Here is a 20,761-nt window from a genome sequence, read left to right on the forward strand (position 1 = left end):
GAGTTTGTTCTCATATTCAAGATACACAGCCAAATTTGGACCAAAAACCCCCCCTAAGTAGTATCCAGATACCAGTGCATGTCTCAGAAGGGCACGCATTAAATCAGTAAGATTTAGGATCCACTGTACATTAATGGGTAAGCAGATCATATCAAACAGAATGTCTATTTTATTCATTTTCATGTACATTAAAAATCACAGGTTCTTTTAGACCCAAATGAGTCCAGAACAATGGTCTTGAATTAATAAATCCTGTCCTACAAACACACACTTCTATTAACATTATTATATTGTCTGGAGGTACTTGCAAGGTGAAATCTATCCTTCTGCAGAGAAACTGCAACAGGCCGTTGGCACCTGATGAATGGCTTAAGTGACTATGTACGGATGCAAACCTTACACTGGGGTGCATTCGCCCTTTGCTATTATAGGTCACCTTCTTGACCTTAGAAATGGCTGCACCTTCTTGCCTCAGCCTAAGCCTTCAGCACTTCGATTTTTTTTCCTGGATTTTAAAATGATTACATTTAAGTGCTAGCTCTGTAGGAAGTATTAAGTTTTAATTTTAATATTTTGTAAAGCGTATGAAGATTCCTCAGTATGACAAGGCGCTATAAAAGTTTAAGCTGTTCCACTATAATAGCTGAAGTCCTTTGCCCCAAGTGATTTAATTTTAAATCTAGGTACTTCTAGATAACCAATTATCTAACTGAAGTTACCAGTAAACCAGTGATATAGAAAGGCCAAACCCTAAATAGATTCAAATGAATAAATTAATTTAAAAGTGAACTTTACAGTCATCGGTGAAAAGGAACATGTAAGGAGAATTATGTTCGGTTCTTTTACTTATAAATTTTTGTTCCAAAAAAAGGGCTATGCTCTTTGGTAGTGTTTGCCACTTCCTATGTAAATTATCAGACAGGTCAACAAAGTGAATTGTGAAAAACACAGTACATTTTAAACACTTGTAGCCTGATCTATGTATTTAGATACCCTGAAGGCTTTAGTTAGCTATTGTATTCTGAAATTTAGAATCCTACTCAGTGGAAAATTATATTTACTGTGTTCCAAATAACTCCCATTTATATATGGAACATCTTATACTTCATACAATGTAAAAATTGAAAAGTCAATAATATTCCTTTTATAATAAAATTACCTTGTGATATATTTTTATATTACTTAGTAAAGTCTTAAAACATTTAAATTAAAAAAAGTGTCTTCAAGGGTAAAAGAAAAGTGGTGTATTTAAATAACAGCTTTGAAATCAGTGAGATAGCAGTAAGTCTCTGCCACCATTTTGTAGCTATATGAATGCAGAAAAAAAGCTACTGCTACATTACTGAATAATTATCCATCTAAATGTCAGCTATGACCACGTGATCAGTCTTTTTATGGGCAAAAAGAATGTTCCCTTATGTCCATATTTAATTTCAGTATGGAAATACAGTACATGTTCACCTTTCCCATTGACATCCCAATACACAGGCATTTTAGTCCTCAAGGCATTTTCTCTTTATTTTTTTCTCTCTCGCTTTCTTTTCCTGTAAGAAATAACACTTAAGACAAACCTGGAGCTGTGCAGAAAATTGTTTAAAGCTGGTAGCACGTTTAGACATTTGTACATGAACTGAGGTCTTTCTAGAACTGCTTTAGGATAAAGGCTTTTTATTCAACTGAATGAAAGAGCTGTTTAGAAATGCAAGGACATACATGTTAGGCTACCCTGTTTAATTTTATACCTGGCTATTCACATCACCTACAATTTAAACAACTTTCAAAAATTGCAAGCGTTAACTTTTAGGGTATATCTGCAGCTACACTGAAGTACAACTTCATTGTCTGCAGGCACCCACAAAATCTGAACCTGAATTTTTGTGCTAACAGAACAAATTTCTCCTATTGCATTAATTGTTTTGTTTGATGTGGCAACACCAGCAGAGAAACAGGGGCAACACAGGCAGATCAAGTCTTCCTTATCTGTCAGTCAGGCAAGTTGAAGCCATTCAGGACACAGGATTTTATAGTCCAGTTACTCCTCCTCCCAGGATGCAAACCAACTTCTCCAGGTGTGAACACCAAAAAATCAGTCAGCTTACATTGTCCTATCTAATCATTTGCACAGACCTAAATTCACATTGTGTTATGCTGAATGAGTGGATGCACACACTAATGCTACTACCCTATGGAATATAATTGAAAGGTATGAAAAAAATTGCTTTTCTATGATGGAGCTGCTGCTTGCATAGACAAATAAGTCTGACTAGCAATGACTCAAACCAGGGTCAGTAGGAGTTATTGGCCCCATACATTATAACGAGGTTCAAGAAGTGGGAAACAGAGACAAGGGTAAAGAAGACTTGACAGAGCATAATGGACCTTTTCCACCATTTGCAAGGCCCCCTGCACAGCACAGAGGCCTGAGCTTGTAGAAATAAAAAAAAAAAGAGATTAGGAAAGGAGAATTTAACCACTGAAAAGTCATCCAGGTAACAGCTCTGAACCCTGAGATTGGTTTTGGGATTACAGCAAAGAGAAGCAAGATTTCCTAAGTAAAATGAAAGTTGGGATCACCATAGGAGAAAAATAGACAGAACTGGAGAACTACTTTCTCCCTCTGGAAAGTGAAGCATAGACATTATGAGACTATGGCCAGAGCGCTTGGCAAAACAGGGAAGAAAGAGAAGAGGAGCAATGACAGGTTAACATTTAGCACTAAATTTAGATTTCAAAGGGAAAAAGATAAGTATTTAACAAAAGAGCTACTGTAAGAAGAATCGAGTTGCAAAGTAGTGCAACCTTAAAGAGAAACCTTCTTCTGAGAAACCCCATGAGAAATCCTAGGAACACTGAAGCCTGGATTTAAGGAGCTAGCACAGACAACTTTCTCAAAAACTTTCTGGAATAGTACAGAATAGAAGGATAAGTAGAAATGTTATGAGATTTACACTAAAACAGATAAATTACGGGAAGGAATCTCTTCAGAAATGAAGATGAGGCCTCTAACTTAGTTGTGAAGGTAAATGCCAGGGCTCCAGGTCTAGAAGAGCCTTTCTTTACAGAAGGTGGAGACCTAGATGTCAGAAGAGCTGCAGGCCCATGAACCAAACCCATCTTGGTTACTCTCAAGCTATGGGAAGCAAGAGGTGCCAATTACCAGTTACTTTGTCTTGTTCAAAACTTGCCCTTTTAGAGGAGATAAGGAAGGCACAGGTGACAACACTGTGGAAGGAAGCACTGCAGAGTAGGAGTTTTGATGGGATGGGAGCCCAAGAAGGGTGGCTGTGCCTAAAGGAAACGATCCTTCGGGCACAAAGCAAGACGATCCCCGAGCGAGGCAAAAGAGGGAAAGGGGCCAGGAGGCTTCCATGGCTGACCAGAGAAAGCCAGGGCAGCCTAAGGGCCAAAAGGGGAGCACATAAAAAGTGGAAACAGGGTGAGATCACTAAAGATGAATATACCTCCTCTCCTCGTGCTTGTAGGGAGGCAGTTAGGCGGGCCAAAGCTACCATGGAGCTGAGGATGGTAACCCAAGTAAAAGACAACAAGAAATTGTTTTTTAGATATATTGGGAGTAAAAGGAAGGCCCAGGGAGGAATAGGACCCCTGCTAAATGGGCAGAAACAATTGGTGACAGATAGGGGAGACAAGGCTGAACTCCTCAACGAGTTCTTTGCCTCAGTGTTCCTAAGCGAGGGGCACGACAAGTCTCTCACTGGGGTTGTAGAGAGGCAGCAGCAAGGCACCAGACTGCCATGCGTAGATCCTGGGGTGGTGCAGAGTCATTTGGAAGAACTGGATGCCTTTAAATCGGCAGGCCCGGATGGGCTCCATCCGAGGGTGCTGAAGGCACTGGCCGACATCATTGCAGAGCTACTGGTGGGAATATTCGAACGCTTGTGGAGCATGGGCCAAGTCCCAGAAGACTGGAAAAGGGCTAACGTGGTCCCCATTTTCAAAAAGGGGAGGAAGGAGGACCCGGGCAACTATAGGCCAGTCAGTCTCACCTCCATCCTTGGTAAAGTCTTTGAAAAAATTATCAAGGCTCACATTTGTGAGAGCCCGGCAGGGCAAATTATGCTGAGGGGAAACCAGCATGGGTTTGTGGCGGGCAGATCGTGCCTGACCAACCTAGTCTCTTTCTATGACCAGGTTACGAAACGCCTGGACACAGGAGGACGGGTGGATGTCGTATACTTAGACTTCAGGAAGGCCTTCGATACGGTATCCCACCCCATACTGGTGAACAAGTTAAGAGGCTGTGATGTGGATGACTGCACAGTCCGGTGGGTGGCGAATTGGCTAGAGGGTCACACCCAAAGAGTCGTGGTGGATGGGTCGGTCTCAACCTGGAAGGGTGTGGGCAGTGGGGTCCCGCAGGGTTCGGTCCTTGGACCGATACTCTTTAATGTCTTCATCAGCGACTTGGACGAGGGAGTCAAATGTACTCTGTCCAAGTCTGCAGATGACACAAAGCTATGGGGAGAAGTGGACACGCCGGAGGGCAGGGAACAGCTGCAGGCAGACCTGGATAGGTTGGACAAGTGGGCAGAAAACAACAGAATGCAGTTCAACAAGGAGAAATGCAAAGTGCTGCACCTAGGGAGGAAAAATGTCCAGCACACCTACAGCCTAGGGAATGACCTGCTGGGTGGCACAGAGGTGGAAAGGGATCCGGCAGTGGCACAGAGGTTGAACATGAGCCGGCAGTGTGACGAAGCCATCAGAAAAGCTAATGGCACTTTATCGTGCATTAGCAGATGCATGACGAATAGGTCCAAGGAGGTGATACTTCCCCTCTATAGGGCGCTGGTCAGACCGCAGTTGGAGTACTGCGTGCAATTCTGGGCGCCACACTTCAGGAAGGATGCGGATAACCTGGAGAGGGTACAGAGAAGGGCAACTCGTATGGTCAAGGGCCTGCAGACCAAGCCCTACGAGGAGAGACTAGAGAAACTGGACCTTTTCAGCCTCCGCAAGAGAAGGTTGAGAGGCGACCTTGTGGCTGCCTATAAGTTCATCACGGGGGCACAGAAGGGAATTGGTGAGGATTTATTCACCAAGGCGCCCCCGGGGGTTACAAGAAACAATGGCCACAAGCTAGCAGAGAGCAGATTTAGACTGGACATTAGGAAGAACTTCTTCACAGTTCGAGTGGCCAAGGTCTGGAACGGGCTCCCAAGGGAGGTGGTGCTCTCCTCTACCCTGGGGGTCTTCAAGAGGAGGTTACACGAGTATCTAGCTGGGGTCATCTAGACCCAGCACTCTTTCCTGCTTATGCAGGGGGTCGGACTTGATGATCTATTGAGGTCCCTTCCGACCCTAACATCTATGAATCTATGAAACCTTTGCAAAGAACACGAGGAAGTTATCCTATACTCCTGAAGTCTAAGTATTGGCTTTCAGTATTTGGGAACTAGGGGGGTTGAATCTCAACTGACAGTGATCATATAGATTACCAAGTGTTGGTTATTTGGTTGACAACTTCTCAGTGATGCAATTATTCTTCCACAGAAAGCCTTCCAGCTCAGGCACTCTGTTTCAAGACTGACACCTGAGGATACACACAAGTGGAGATTTTATTCTCAAGAAGACACTGCTGTTTATACAGGCTGATGAGTATTAATCCTTGCAATCTGCAGAAGATGGCATGTGTAGTTCTGTGGAGGCATGAAGTCCTGACACAGGAAAACTTTCATGGCTTGAGACCTGTATGGATAATATGGAGATGTTTTCACTACTTGGAGAGAAGAAATTAGACAATCTTGGCATTTCTCCACCAAGGGGGAGAAAATAGAGCCTTCCTGGAATGTTAGTGCCTTGTCATAGTCATTTTCGTCAAGGTCTTTGGGATCAATGCCAGCCTGAAGACCAAAACACTGAATTGGAAGAGCAGCTGTCCAGAAACAAGGACCAAAAGCAAGACAACAAGGTTTAAAAATAAAGATGTAAATGGAAACATCCTTTTAGATTCAGAGCCATTACCACTAAAATGAGAAGCAGTGCACAATCACTCAGTTAAGACCCACACCTGTCACAGCTCTGACCTCTTCTGCAGCCATCCAGCACCATAATGCAGAGGAAAGGATGGGAAGGATGAGATCCCCCAGGTAGAAGGGATCCAGACAATGAAAGATACAAGAAAAAATGCTTTTTTGACTCTTCTTCTATTACTTTTTCTGGAAGAATGTTTCCTTCATTTTCCTGTTTCATTCTCAGGTTCTTGAATGATGTTAGTTTTAGCTGCTTCCACCAAAGCAAAAGGACAACTGGAAAAACCAAGCTGTCAGTCCAATGCTGTACTGAGCAAGCTAAGAGGAGGAGCTACAGGGAAAAAAAAAAAAATCAGCATCTGTCCGGTGAGGAAAACCAGAAGGAGAGTGGAAAAATAAACCGGGCCCACTTAAACTACTTGTGCTTGTCTGATTTTCTCCTATACCAAGTAATTGAAAAGGAAGTTCACGAAGACTTGTAATCTCACATACTTGAGAAGAGCTGACCTTGAACATTTCTTTCTAACATTTCTTAGTAGGGGTGTACCGATAGAGATTTTTTGGGCCGATACCAACGGCTGATTTTTAACGAGTCATATAGGCCAATACTGATCCAATTCCGATATGCAGCCCAGCAGTGTGGAGAGCAGCATCCGGCTGATAAGTCTGTTGTGGTGGAAGGGGCAGGGGGAGAGAAGGGGCATGGGGGGCAGGGGCAGATCAAGGCTCCCACAGTGAGGGGGGGGAAGGAGTGGGGCTGGGGCAGGCGTTTCCCAGCTGAGGCAGGGTGGGGAACGGGACAGAGCCACAGCTTGTCTGGGGAGTGAGGGCAGGGGGAAGGGGCAGCTCCCACTGCTGCATACACCCCAGGAGCGTGTGGGGCATGTGCCCCCAGATCTGCATGCAGGGTGAGGGCGGCCTGCCACTGTGGGCTGGGACCAGCACTGGGCTATTCTCAGCAGGGGCTGGGCTGTGCTCAAGGCTGGAGGTGGTGGCGGCACTGGGAGTGGGGGCTACAGTGAACTGTGGGATGGTTGTAACTTCCCCCAGCCCCTGCTCCCAGCACTGCTCCCACCCACCCCAAGCACAGCCCAGTCCAGCCCCCTGCTGCAAAGAGCCTAGTATTACCCCAGCTCCAGCCCACAATGGCAGCATGCCCTGCCTCGCATGCAGATCCGGGGGAACACGCCCCCTCATGCCCTGCCAGGGTGTGTGTAGTGGTGGGAGTTTTCCCTCACCCTGAGCCCCCCGGATAAGCCGTGGTTCTGTCCCATGCCCTGCCTGGGCAGCACCTGCCCCAGCCTCAGCCCCACTCCCTCCTTTCCTCACTGCAGGGGCCTGGATTTGCCCCACCATGCCCCTTCCCTCCCCCCTTGTCCCTTCTCACACAACAGACCTACTAGTCAGACCTGATTGCTCTCTACACTTCCAGGCTGAACTGCTGGCCCCGTGTATGCTACAGCTGTGCACATGCATGCAGCATTTATTGGCCACATCAGACAAAAAAAAGCCAATTGCCAATACTCTCTATTTTCCTCATATCAGTGCCAATCTGATATGGGACTGAAGTATCAGTGCACCTCTATTCCCTAGCTTAACATTTCTTGATTGTGCTCTACACAAATATTCTTTTTTAAAAAAAATTCCCTGTCAATACCACTTTATCTGTGATAACAGTAGTGTGAGTGCTAGTACAGACAGATCTCTGAACATCTGTTTGAATTTCAAATACTGAATCATCTAAGCCTGCTTGGTGCAAGTCTACTTATCTTTTAATAGCTATTGATATTTGGACATTGTATTAACATAACTGAAACAGTCTTAATATGTCTTTCCTAATCCCAGATCTAGAAATTGGGTTGATCCTACACACATGAGCAAGATCCATCAGCAAGGCAACCAAGAGGTTTCTCGAAATCACTAGGATGACCAGCACACTTTATTCAAACTTCCATTTCAAGCTGTAGCCAATGTTCAGGGCGTCAGACCAAGACAACCTCTGCCCCTACACCAAATTATACAGGAAGAAAAATTTCTTCATGGCCTGTAAGGAAACCATCAGAAGCCCTGAAGCATGGGATAAATTAATAAAATATGATATAAATAATACAACACATTATGGTGCTACAAGTATTACAGGCATGTTAAAAGTTTGTGGAAAAGAAAGAACAAAGGGAGGACTCTCTTATTTTATCATACTATCTGCACACACAAATTAAGGGCTTTCATGAGAGCTAAACCACACTAAAGCACATTCTTGAAAAGGTATCATACTTACCTCAAAACAATCCTGGTGTACAGAAACCTAACATGTTCAAGCTTGAATTACCAGCTCCAACACCAATCCTGTTCTACTAGCCCTTCCATGATCTTATTACCTACATCTTGAAATTATTTAAGGTCCTTTGTCTTCACTGCCTTGCTTGTAAGGCCATTCTAAAACTTCATCACTTTGCTCTAATTTCCACTCTACATTTAAAACCATTTGATCTTATACTAGTATCATCTTTTAATATAAATAGTTCCTCTTCCTCCCAGGTATTAACTATCTCAAAAATATTTTAAAAGAATAATCACATCTCCCTTTTACTAAACTAAATAAGTCCAAATCTTTAATCTCTTCTCATAAGACAGGCTCGCCATTCTTTTAATTTTCCTAGAAGCCCTTCTCTGCACCTGTTCCAATTTAAATTAACCTATTTTGAATTTAGGTGATCAGAACTGTATACAATATTTTAAACAAGGTCTTACTAATACCTGGTACAATGGTACTAATACTTTCCTGTCTCCACTAGCACCTGTCTTGGCTAACGTATATCCAAGATTAAGCTTTTTTATGGACATGTCTAATTGTAGGATGGTCCTGAACTACCAATTGATAGGCCCTCCCTTCAGTGTTTCCAACCCATAAGTCCCTCAGCACTTTCCTTCACAACAATCTCAGTAGTATACTGCCACTCCAAAATGTTTGCTCCCTTGAATTCAAGGCTAATGTGACTGATGGTTGTACATACCACCTCTGTAAATGAAAGCTGAAGTTGGAGGAAAAGTATGGGTAACAGTCATTGCCAACATTAGGTTTAGCTTGAGCAGAGTTAGAAGATATATATATATCTTAGTACTGTTAGTGCTGAATTTGGTCCAGTACAAAACAAAAATTTACAGTTTCAGTATTAAAATAAGGTAAAGCCTACTACAGGAGGGATAACAATTAACCCAAAGTTTATATTTATGTAATCAGAAAGCAAAAAGATGTTGGGTTTCACAATAAAGGCCTAAAATCCTTATAAGAAAATAGAAATCAGACATACCGCATGAGACATAAGTTACTAAATCAAGAACTTGATTTAGCCAATAACCAGAAACATACTTCAGTAAGTAAGAGAGAATGTTCAACTAACCATTTGATGGACCATTTCTGAGCTTTTGTACATTATGACTCGTGGGAGATGAAAATGGACCAATTTGGCATGTTCCTGTCAGTGGTGAATACATGTTTAGGTTTTTCTTTCCTGTCTTCAAAGGTGTTACTCTGTGTACCTAAACAGATGGAAACAAAGCAGCTGAATAAATGTTGGCACATGGGAACAGACTATTTCAACCTACGACAATTCCAATGCCTCCTTACTTATTTTTATCCTCAATAGTTCACATTCTAGCCTCCACCCTTCCTGTGAGGTGGACTACACAGTGCTCTAGGAACCAGCCAGTGCAGTTCCTGAAAACAAGCTGGTTTATTAAACTTAATCAAGTCATATAAGCCACATTTTCAAGAATTTTTCCTAATTTGAGTGCCCTGTTTATGAGTTACCCAAATGTGTATACAAAATTATTTGTACATGAATATTAAGGTGTTACATATTTAACTGTTCAGTCTTCATACGCAAACTAGACATGTGGAGTACTTACAGCAGGTTCCAAATTTAGACTCTTCTGAACATTCAGCCTTAAAAATTAGTTTTATTTTTTCACAGTAGGGCTGTCCAACTTCAGCGTGACCAGGGGCCATATGCTACATGAGCCACAGGCCCTGGGCCACACATTGCACAGGCTGCGGATCACAGAACCACCAGCCACACACAGTTCCCTTGCCACGTAAGCAATTTTTTTTTGGCTTAAGGCTGAATTAGTTCCTAATTCCAAATCAACTGAGCTGAGCATAATTGTTCAAGTCTGTGTGACTACCACCAGGCAAGTCTCCTCCCTCCCAGACCTATCAGTCTGGGACTTTGGATTAGGGTGGCCATGTGTCCTGGTTCTGAGATTCTGTAGCTCAGCCCCAGACAGTTGGTCAAAAATCCCAAACTGGAGTCTGGTGGGGAGGTGGAGCAGCATGGTGTGCCAGGCAGGCAGCCAGGAAGGCACCGCTGCTTCTAGTTGGGAGCAAGGTGAGTTGACTGGAGCAGGCACCATGCCACTCACATGTGGCACATCCTTGCTCCTGCACAGGAACAGCGGTGCCTGTCCAGCCATCTGTCTGGTGCACCATGCCGCTCCCACCTCCCTGCTCCAGCCCGGGATTTATGACCAATCGGCCGGGACCAGGCTCCGGAATCCTGGAGTGCCTGGGCCAAACCAGGACACATGGCCCCCCCTACTTCAGTTACTTCCCAAATCTATGGCAGGCATCCTTCATTCAAGCCCTGAGCCAAAGGCATTTGAGTTTTATTTCCAGGGCCAAATCAGTTCCAAATTTTGACTAAGTAGAGCTCAGTTGTTCAAGTCTGAGTGGCACTACCACCACCAAGTATCCTACCTTCCAGACTCATCAGTCTGGAGCTTCAGATACTCCCAAATCCATGGCAGGCATCCTATGTGGAAGCCTCCCTGTGACCTTCCTCACCACTGCTACATGAATGTCCCAGTGCTGCAATCCAGGTGAACCCCTCCACTCCCGCCACTGTCATGCAAACAGGGTGAGCCCTTCAGCTGCTGCCACAGTGCAGACACTGTCCCCAGTCCCCGCCCCCTCCCCCTCTTCTCATGCTGCTTGCCTGGGGGAGCAGTGCAAGCCCTCCTGCTGCTACACAAGCAAGCCCCATCCCCTACCTGTGGAGGCAGCAAACTTACTGGGCCTCCTCCTGCCATGCTGCCCTGCCCCAATGACTCTGGCTGCTGCAGGAGCACAGGAGTGGCAGCCTGGCAGGAGCCCACAAGCCACACTTTAACCCAGGGGTGGGCAAAATACGGCCCGCAGGCTGGATCCAGTCCACCAGGCCATTCTATCCAGCCTGCAGAGCCCCTAAAAAATTTAGTAAATTAATATTTATTTGCCCCGGCTCCCTGTCAAAGTTGGCTGGAGCTATGGGCAGTAGGACCCAGAGGGAGCCCTCAGCAGGCTTGATCAGCCCAGCCCGGCCCACCCCCAGCCAGTTCTCTGCTTTCCCGCCCCCACCCCGCTCCAGCACCAGGTGGCTGTGGCTCCTGGCTGCATCCCTGGACCGCGGAGCATGGGACCACGCTGGTAGGGGTGTGTACGTGTGTGTGCACACATCTCGGCAGGCACAGGGGCAGAGCATGTGTGTGTGCGTGAAGGCACAGGGGCAGAGTGTGTGTGTGTGTGTGTGTGTGTGTGTGTGTGTGTGCGCGCGCGTGCACGTGCGCAGGGGCAGAATGTGCGTGTGTTCATAGGGTAAATTCCACGCACACACCCGCCTCCATACAGGTGTACCTACGCCTCCCCTCGCACTGCCATACACAAACCCCAGCCACTCTCCCCCCCATACCCACCCACACCCACAAACCTATACCCACCCCCCACAATATACAAGAATAAGACTTAATTTTAAGCTATTGTGCAGTCACCTCTGCATACATTACACAAATGCATGTAAATCAAGACAAAAATATTTTTGAAATCAAATTAATGAATGTTGTAGATGATCGCTTTTTAGAATATAATTTGGTATTTTTCTGGTTCTGAGATGGCAAAACCCTTTGCTGAAAGGAGTACTTCTGGGGCCAAGGGGAGGGACTTCTGGTGACAAAGGTCAGGGGTTAGGGAGGTGGGACTTCTGGTCACAAGATGGCAACCAGGGGGTGGGACACCTGTCAAGGGGTGGGGCTACCCTTGCGGACCTTGACAACTTGCCAAAACTCGGTAAGTGGCCCTCTGCCCAAAATAATTGCCCGCCCTGCTTTAATCCCTTTGCAGGCTGGATGTAGCCTACAGGATGCCAGCTGAACAGCCTTGTTCTACAGAATTGAAAATGGAGGTAATCTGACATTATTGTGACACATGCTCACCTTTCTAACCAGAATTTATTGCTGTTTTTAAACTTTTGTTCTACTCAAAATTTCCCATTTTTTTTAACCATCAGATGACTCCTGCAGTCCCTACCAACCCACTTTTTCTATAATTTTATGACATCCCAAAATGGAAACCCATGAAGAAACCATCAGGCTCCTATAACACTCAAGAGAAAGACATCCATTGACTTCTATGGCACCAGGATTTCACCCTGTATTCTGTCCTTAGGGTCATCTAACCCTTCTTCCCTAACACTATCATCTGGTTTAGCAATCACCTGTTTTTGCCTCTGACCAAATTTTAAGTCTTAAGTAACACACACGATATTTAATAGACATACAACAATATATTACTGAACCAAGGAGCAAAGGGTTATAATGTCAGAAGATGAAACCGAGCAGAAGACATGGATTCAAGACTAGCCTAGTAATAACATTCCGTATCTGTTTGCTTCCATTTCAGAGGCTCTTTAGATAACACACATTTGTTTTGTTCTTTGATTACTGCATTTGGTTCTGAAGTTTTCACTGAGTGATACACAGGAATTTTTCTTGAGTGGTTAATGTTAATTTAGTCAGTAGCAATATGTATGACTTCATCAAATTAATCCTTCCAATACGTGTTTATACATATATTTACATTTACAAATGGTGAATTTTCATTTGCTATGTATCCATCTAGCTTTCTCATACCTTTCTAAAAGTACTCAGTCTTCTCTATAGCCTGCAAAACCTAATGATTTTAGGTTATCTGGTCACTCATTTTCCCTATACCTTAATGCTTTGAACAACTGTCCTAGACAGAAACCTTGCGGACCCTTTGCCGCAGTTAGCTGGATTGAGCCCAATATAGCCAGTTTTTAAAATGAATGTTAATTACTAAGTTACCAATGAAACATTTAACCTACATAAACTCTGCTTTGCTGTCTCTCTACTGAAGCTTCAAGACCCCCCATCTTTATAAGCTTAAATGCCTATCACTGCAACCACCATATTTTTCTCTATATAAAATAAGATTCCTTTTGAGCATCTACCTGGAAAAGGATTTATTATAGCGTACAATAAGAACACACAATCTCTGTGGCACTTAGAGATCCTTTTCAGAGAAAAAGCATCCAGGTCAACTAAAAACATTGTGCAAATAGTTGTGATGTCATTCTAAAATAATAAAGGTCTTAGCCTGCCTGTCTGTCTGTCCATAACGCTCTCGGAGCACCCTGACTGGTTACTGAAACAACCAATCAGAGTGCTCCAAGATCAATACGGACAGGAGGATGCAGCGCAGCAGACTGCCACCATGATGGAGGGGACAAAGGGATCAGAGCGAGGGGTAAGCCCAGTGCCTCTGGCCTTGCCCTGCTCCCCCACCCCCCTTGCTCCTTGGAGGCAGCGGCAGCGCAGGGTGCTGGCGGAGGGGGATGGAGGGGACAGCAGGGCTAGCTTCCTCCCGCTCCCTGCTCCTGGGAGGTGGCAGCACAGGGGTCTGGGGGCGGGTGGGTTAGGGTTAGCAAGCTTCTCCCCTCCCTCCATTCCTGCCCGCTCCTCCCTCCTATAATTTTTGATGGGCAATTCGCTAGTACTAATATAAGGCTTGTAACTTTTAAATCCAGAAGCAAAGATGAGGGGATACTGGCAATTCAGATGAGGGGATACTGGCAAAAACTGAGGATGTAATGCAGAGGAGGGTGATCCTGAGTAATATGGAAATAGCAGCAGTAGTATCAAGAGACAGGATACAACTGACACAGACATGTCACTGTACCTTCATATTATCTTAGGCTTGTGTTCTCTATTACCTTTCACTATTTATATTCAACTTAAAGTCTTTGAGATGCACGTAGAAGAGGCATTACATGATTATATATTACAACTGAGATACCTATGTTACAACTGAAATCCCTAAATACAAAATGATTTCAATTAAAATTTTAACCCATAATATTCTGAAAAGCTGATATAAACAAAGTATTGTGTTGCAATTATGTTGCTGTAAACAGTTTGGGTGGAAATGCACTTCCTTTCTGTTCAAATACTTTTTTTTTTCTTTTTTAAGATAGGAACCAAGAGAGATGGATTTAGGCAAAAAAGGACTGCCTTTAATTTCAGACTGAACCACTCAACTACAAAAATGTGACTCTGACCAAAGAAACAGATGCAAAATTACAGTCACAGCTGCATTCTGAGCAGAACAAGTTGGGTAATGGTACACTAAACTGCTAATTAAATTGCTAATGATATTTTTAGTGCCACTGCGGTATTTTGCCACCTTTGTTTAAATAAAAAAGTATCCAGCAAATTTTTAAAATTGCAAGTTTCTATTTCGCTAAATACCATTGAGACTTCTAAATATGTGTTGCATATAAACCAATCTCTCCAAAATGACACAGCCATGTGGAGATTTACTGGAGGCTCATTTACTGACCAGCTATTTGTCTTAATATACTTCTCGACAAATTTTCTTTTCCTCTAATGCTACCATCCTCATGAACTCTTCTATGTTAGTGCTTGTAGCAACACCCACTGTTGGTAGGGGCAGATAATAAACTGACATATGTCATGACATGCTGGCACTGGGAATATACTATGGCCACATTTACAAAAAAATAATAGTAACAGTACAATTTTATTTTTATTGTGATAACTGTGGTGAAATTTATTGCAGTGTTAGTATTTTATTGTTTCATTATGCCAGATTAGCTGAGGGAGGTAATTATATCCTTGACATAAAAATGCCTTTAATGTTTTCATTTCAATTTTGCAGTTTATAATATGCAGATTATAGCATTATCATAATTCCATATTGTTACATGTACAGTTAGATGGCAGAACATTTGATTCCACTATTATGGAGCTAATTTCTAATAAATGATTTCACCAAGGCTCCTAACTCATTCAGGTCTTGGTTAAGCAGTGAAGGTGACCAAAAATATGCATATTTATCTGTTACACTCAATTGCTTCAGGCAGATAGATACTTCACTTAAAGTCAGGCAATGTGTATGAAAAACAACAATAATTTCATTCCAAAGATTTTTAGCAATCACTTCTTGTTCTAATGAGCTTTTTGTAGACTGTCATCCAATCTATTATAAAATAACAAGCCTAATGAAATAGTGTTTATGTAGATCCCAGATAACTTTATTAAATAGTTCCAAATGCAAAATTGAATACTTACATTTTCTCCTGTATAGCTCTCTAACTTCAGTGCTCTCTTAGCTCTGCAAGACAAAGATAGAGAAGTTTTACAATTCTTCACATAATTATTTTAAAATTACAGATTATGACTTATTGATAAAAATGTTTTATTTCCCCCTACTTATCAATGCATTGTTTTCTACACTATAATAGGGAGACCATTCTGATGCAAAGCATATTTATTAATTGATTCAAATGTTGTATGACAAAAATGTTGTTTTTTTGGGAAGCTGGAATGTTAAGTTGTTGGTATAAAAAGAAAATCCACCTCTCCATTTTATAGCACTAGAATTTTATAAATCAGTTAAGTCAAGACACTGAACACATTATGCAGGACTCTATATTAAAAACAAAATATCTGTCTCTTTCACACAAACTACCAAAAATTAAAAAAAAAACAAAAACAAAAACGCAAGCACACTGTTATTTACATACCTTCTGGGCAGAAGCTGAAATTATTTTGCCATTAGTAGAAACCATGTATTAGGCATTTAAACACAGGTACAGCCAAGGTGAAAAAAGTAGTTCTTCCCATCATTTTAGCTCTTAACATGATTCAATGCTACCAGACTATGACTTAACTGGGGAACAGATGCTCTATGTCTTTACAAGTCCCCAAACCATAAGAAACTATTTTCTAGTCTTCTTCACAATACTGATTCAGGAACATGCCAAGCTCTCCCTGAAAAATCTGCTCTGCTGAACTGGATGCCCAGCTGTTAATGGCAATGCTAGGAGAAGAAAGCTGAATATTTATAATACTTTATATCGTACAGCTGTCTTCTAAAGAGCAGTCATCAAAATTTTATTGAATGCAGACTAAATACTCAAAGGAAAGAAAGGTCAACATAAATTAAGACTATTTTTCCCAGAGACAACTGCAACTTTTTAAGCACATTCTTAAATCTTAAACAATAGTTTAAAGCATTATATAAAACAACTAGAAAAATTATGGAACCCTTTATGAAATCATTCTCTAAGAAACTTACACATTTATTTTAAATTAAACAAGCTTTGGAAAATGTATTTTACTTCACAAGCTAGGCAAGCCCACAGATTCCACTTTGGAAAGCAACATTTTGATTTAACAGGAATTAGGATAACATCATTCAAAGCACAGGGGTTTTTTTAGGCTGTGCCATTATTTCCACATTGCAGATGTGCCAGCATAAGAAGAAAAGAACTAAAAAAATGCTTCTTTGAAGTATCATTCATATATTATAGTTGCGTGAGATAGCACTGATTTAAAATTATTTGTATTTCAAAAAGCATAACAGAAATATTCTAGCTTTCAAAAGCCAAATAAACACATACAATTTAATTTTCTGTATTAAAAAGCAACTGAAATTCATGCCAAGGGAAAGTCAAAGCTGTAAGTTTGATGGAATTCTTTACAATGGGTATTTTTTTTTAATATGGTGACCTATATTGCTTAAGGAATGCAGACTCCATTATATCTTCCATCCCAGTGGCAGCAGAGAAACATAAGATACATTAATACATCCACTCTGTAAGGGTGCTCTAGAGGCCAATGTATTTGCATGTTATACTAAGGCATGTTATGATGGAAGTTTTTATGATGGACTTCAAAAGAAGCTGGAAGCCAAAGCAGAGCAGAATCTGGACTTGAGATAGTTTTATGATGAGGATAAATGAAAAACAGCATGAAAATCCTTCTAAATTATAAGTATTTGGGAAATTTCTCAGGGAAAAAGTTGGAGGGGTCAGCAACACGTTATTTAAAGTCTGCCCAGTATTTTGTATAGTAATAAAGTTTCAGTCATCCCATATTTGCCCCTTTTGGTCTGTGAAGCCTCTGGAAACTCCTTGAGCTATGCAGACAGACACAGGTTTCTCAGGTTAATTCCTCTACTGAGGAAGGGGCTGCATGATGCCCTTTTTAGCCTTATACAGTTGCCTGAGACCTGCCCTTCCTAGAAAAAGTGAAAGAGTCTATTCAAACCCAATGACATGTTTTGGTTCATGAGTGTGTATTCTGTTTGATTTCCTGGCACTGGCTGGTAAATCAGTGGTCAACTATCGTTCAATCAGGAACACTTAGGAATTGCAGTCTCATAATCCAAATCTCCCTCCTAAAAGTTCATTCAAGGAAATTTGCAAGGAGCCCTACCCAGCCAAAAACATCCCATATAAACATTTATGGGGAGAGAAGAAAAATCTCCAAACACTATGTATAGTGTGTGGAAGTGAGAACAATGCACACAACCTGTTTTAGGGTAGACTCATTATCCAGACTTGAAAAAAAAATCTATTTGGCAGTAGCTAAAAGGAATGTTTGATTTGACTAGCAAACACTGAAGCCTCAATCATCAAATGGTAAATAATTTAAACTTACTTTCAGTAAAAGCAAAATCTAAGAGTAGTAAAGGTAACTACTAATTGGGTGCATTTACACGTGCACTTAGCACATAATGATAAACTCCAGTGCAGTTCACGCTGGAGTTTATTGCCTCCAGGCACAGTGTTTACATGTGCACCCAAGATCCCAGCATGCTGAGCTGGGCCGGAGCAGCCCCAGCTGGCAATGGACCTGGAGGGTCAGCCTGGCAGCCCACAGTGCTTCACCGTAGCTCAACGTGCAGTGGAGGGGCCGGCTGGGGCACGAGAGTGCTACAGTATGGGGCTAACTGGCAGGCGGCTCCCCTACTGTAGTACCCTCATGCTCCAGCCAGCCCCGGTCACTGCCTACATGTGCATTTCAGTGCATGCAACTACTCTGAAGTAGGATAGTACTTGTCCTGTACAGTACTATCCTAGAGTGGAGTTACTAATTTACTGCACCCAAACACAGGCACACCTGTAGCCAGTGACACTTTACTGCAAAGCTAATAATCAGTCAGCTCCACGGTAAAGCGCACGTGTAGATGCACCCACTGTGAAGTGCCTGTAACAGGACGCAGCCTGACCTGTCCAAGACTGCAGGCCGACTTGTGCTACCTGCTCAGGAGAATGAAATACACAGAACTCTATTCATTTCCTTCATGACCATTCAGAAGTCGGGTACAGCAGTGAAACTGAAGAATCCTCTCACTTTCACCCTCTTTGGCTTGGGAAGTTGTTAGAGGCAGGCAGGAGCTACTCAAACAGCAGGCCATTTTCTGCAAAGCTGCTTTCTATGGTAGGGTACAATAGTAGAGACCCACACTCAACTCAGCAGCCAGGAAGAGGCCCAAAAGGCTGTCCACAAAAGGCTGAAGTACTTCAACCAGATGACAGATCAGCAGCAGCCAGTGCTAACCTCTCAAAGCAGCCGCTGCCATTTCCACTAGCAGTCACACACTATCAACCACTTTTCATCCAAATATAAATTAAAGAGCATGCCTGGGAGGCAGGTAACTGCTACCTCTATTTTACAGATGGGAAAATTGGGGTTCAGAGGAGCTAACCGGCTATTATTATTTTATCTGTACTCAAGACCCGAGAGCCCTCTCAGGTACCAACACAGAAACAAAATGCCCCTGCTCTAAAGAGTTTACACACCGGTACTGAGCTGTCCCCACACGAAGGCCTAGTGACAGCAGGGACTGCATCCAGACATCCAAGCTCTGGTTTCTCCAAACCTCCTACCTCAGAAGCAAGAAGGCGCTGAGAGCTCAGGGAAACATTTTTTTGCTTGGGGGTCGGACTCGATGATCTATTGAGGTCCCTTCCGACCCTAGCATCTATGAACCTATGAATCAACCTGTACGTGTCGCAGCATTGCCAACTCTCATGATTTTGGATTTCAGGAATGTGAACAATTTAGCTCCTTCTTTCTTTTATATATATTCATATACTGTATCTGTATAAAAGAGTTAAGTTTACATTCCCAAAGTGTAAACTTTAAAAACAACTCTCCAAATCATGAGAATTAGCAATACTGGTGTCACAGACTCCCAAGCAAACACATCCCAGCTCTTCCCTGGGATCCCAGACTAAAAACAACCCACCAGTTTATCCTGGGACAAAAATATTGATCCTAGAGCTGTGCAAGGCCCTTGCCCTAGGGTGGCTATCATGGAGGACAGTCCGGTTGTTATCTACTGATACGAAGCCCACCGCCTTTGGGCAGTGGTGACGCGTAGGGGGTGCACGTGCAGGCCATGCTCCCCGCTTAGGCAACGGGCAGGCAGGAGCACCAGTGTCCCCCCTGCGAGCACCGGCTGGGCTGGGAAATGGGAGCGCTGGATGAAGCACCACAGCCGCTTCCCAATCGGCATCATCAGTCAGAGAGACTGGCTGTGCCCCCTGGTCAGGGAGACTGGCCATGGGGGACACCGCCCGGTTGCTGATTACAGCGCGGGGGACGTGCCCCCCTTACTGAAGTGGCACCAGTCGCCCTTGCCTCAGGGTTTTGTATCAACAGAGGTCAGAGTAGCAGAAAACCAGACTGTCCTCTACGATGGCCACCCCACCTTGCCCACGAGGATGAAGCAGGTTGCTTATTCCCGGCTCCCGACTCCTTACGCCCGGCTCCTTTTTCAAAGCTAATCTAGACCCCTTACAACCTCGCTGTGAATGAATTACACATCCTCAAGAAGGAGGATGGATTTCATTACTTCGGCATATATCCTAATTAACAGCACATCCCACATCAAGCACAGAGCCCTAAACCGAGCCCAGATTAGGATGGTCATTAGAGGGCCTAAATGAAAACCAGATTAGGGTGGGATTTGGGGGCCTAAATGAAGGCCGGATTAGGACGGGATTAGGGGCCTAAACGACAGATTAGGATTATGGGGCAACATACTCCTTACCCCCACCCGAGCTGCGAGGTGGGGACCGGCGGGATTTGACGCCCCAATGAACCGCCGGGCGAGGCCTAATGGCGGCCTAGGCCCGCGCCCGCCCGCCCGCCACCCCCAGCAGAGGCGGCGGCGGCGCCTCAACCCCCCCACTCCCCGCCCCCCGCGCGCGGCCGGTACGTACGGCATGGCCGCCGGTGCGCCGCCCAAACCCCGCCGGCCGGAAACGCGTCCCGCGGCCGCCGAGCCCAGGCACCGGGGGGCTGGGGGGGCGGGGCACGGAGACACCGCCTCAGCTCAGCTCATCTGAGCCCGCCCCTATCCACCCGGCTGCGCCGGATACGAGCGCTGCCGCCCGCGGCTCCTCCGTGCCGGTCGGACGTTTCTCCTCCTCCTCCGCGGCGGCGGCGGGGGCGCAGGTGCGAGCTGCGCGGGGCGGCATCGCGGTCACCGCCGATGTCGGGCAGGCGGCCCGGCCCGGCTCGGTGCTGCTGATAGAGGCTCGCTCCCTGATAAGCGATAATTTCCCGTTGCCTCCCCACTGCACGAGGCCGGTGTAACTCCACAAGGTGCCAGTGAT

General features: G+C 44.2%; 2 protein-coding genes across 7 annotated transcripts in view; one reads left to right on the forward strand and one right to left on the reverse strand.

Moving 5' to 3' along the window:
- ITGB3BP (integrin subunit beta 3 binding protein) overlaps positions 1-20,450 on the reverse strand; it is a 54,779-nt gene extending 34,329 nt beyond the window's left edge. Inside the window, exons 1-3 of one of the 6 annotated variants that reach the window (XM_006274485.4) lie at positions 20,366-20,450; positions 15,417-15,459; positions 9,395-9,533 (exon numbers count right to left, since the gene is read on the reverse strand). In XM_006274485.4, coding sequence (XP_006274547.3) covers positions 9,395-9,533; positions 15,417-15,459; positions 20,366-20,370 — 187 coding nt within the window. In that variant the 5' untranslated portion in view covers positions 20,371-20,450. Of the gene's footprint in view, positions 1-9,394; positions 9,534-15,416; positions 15,460-15,871; positions 16,078-18,937; positions 19,488-20,193; positions 20,282-20,365 lie in introns of those variants that run through there. The other 5 variants (XM_059727905.1, XM_019489127.2, XM_014593893.3 and 2 more) reach the window with 5 other exon arrangements.
- A 64-nt stretch (positions 20,451-20,514) lies between these two features.
- EFCAB7 (EF-hand calcium binding domain 7) overlaps positions 20,515-20,761 on the forward strand; it is a 44,850-nt gene continuing 44,603 nt past the window's right edge. The window contains exon 1 of the mRNA XM_014593892.3: positions 20,515-20,600. The gene's annotated coding sequence lies outside the window, so the exon portion shown is untranslated. The remainder of the gene's footprint in view (positions 20,601-20,761) is intronic.

The sequence above is a fragment of the Alligator mississippiensis genome, chromosome 5, assembly GCF_030867095.1.
Source record: "Alligator mississippiensis isolate rAllMis1 chromosome 5, rAllMis1, whole genome shotgun sequence".
Lineage (NCBI taxonomy): Eukaryota > Metazoa > Chordata > Crocodylia > Alligatoridae > Alligator > Alligator mississippiensis.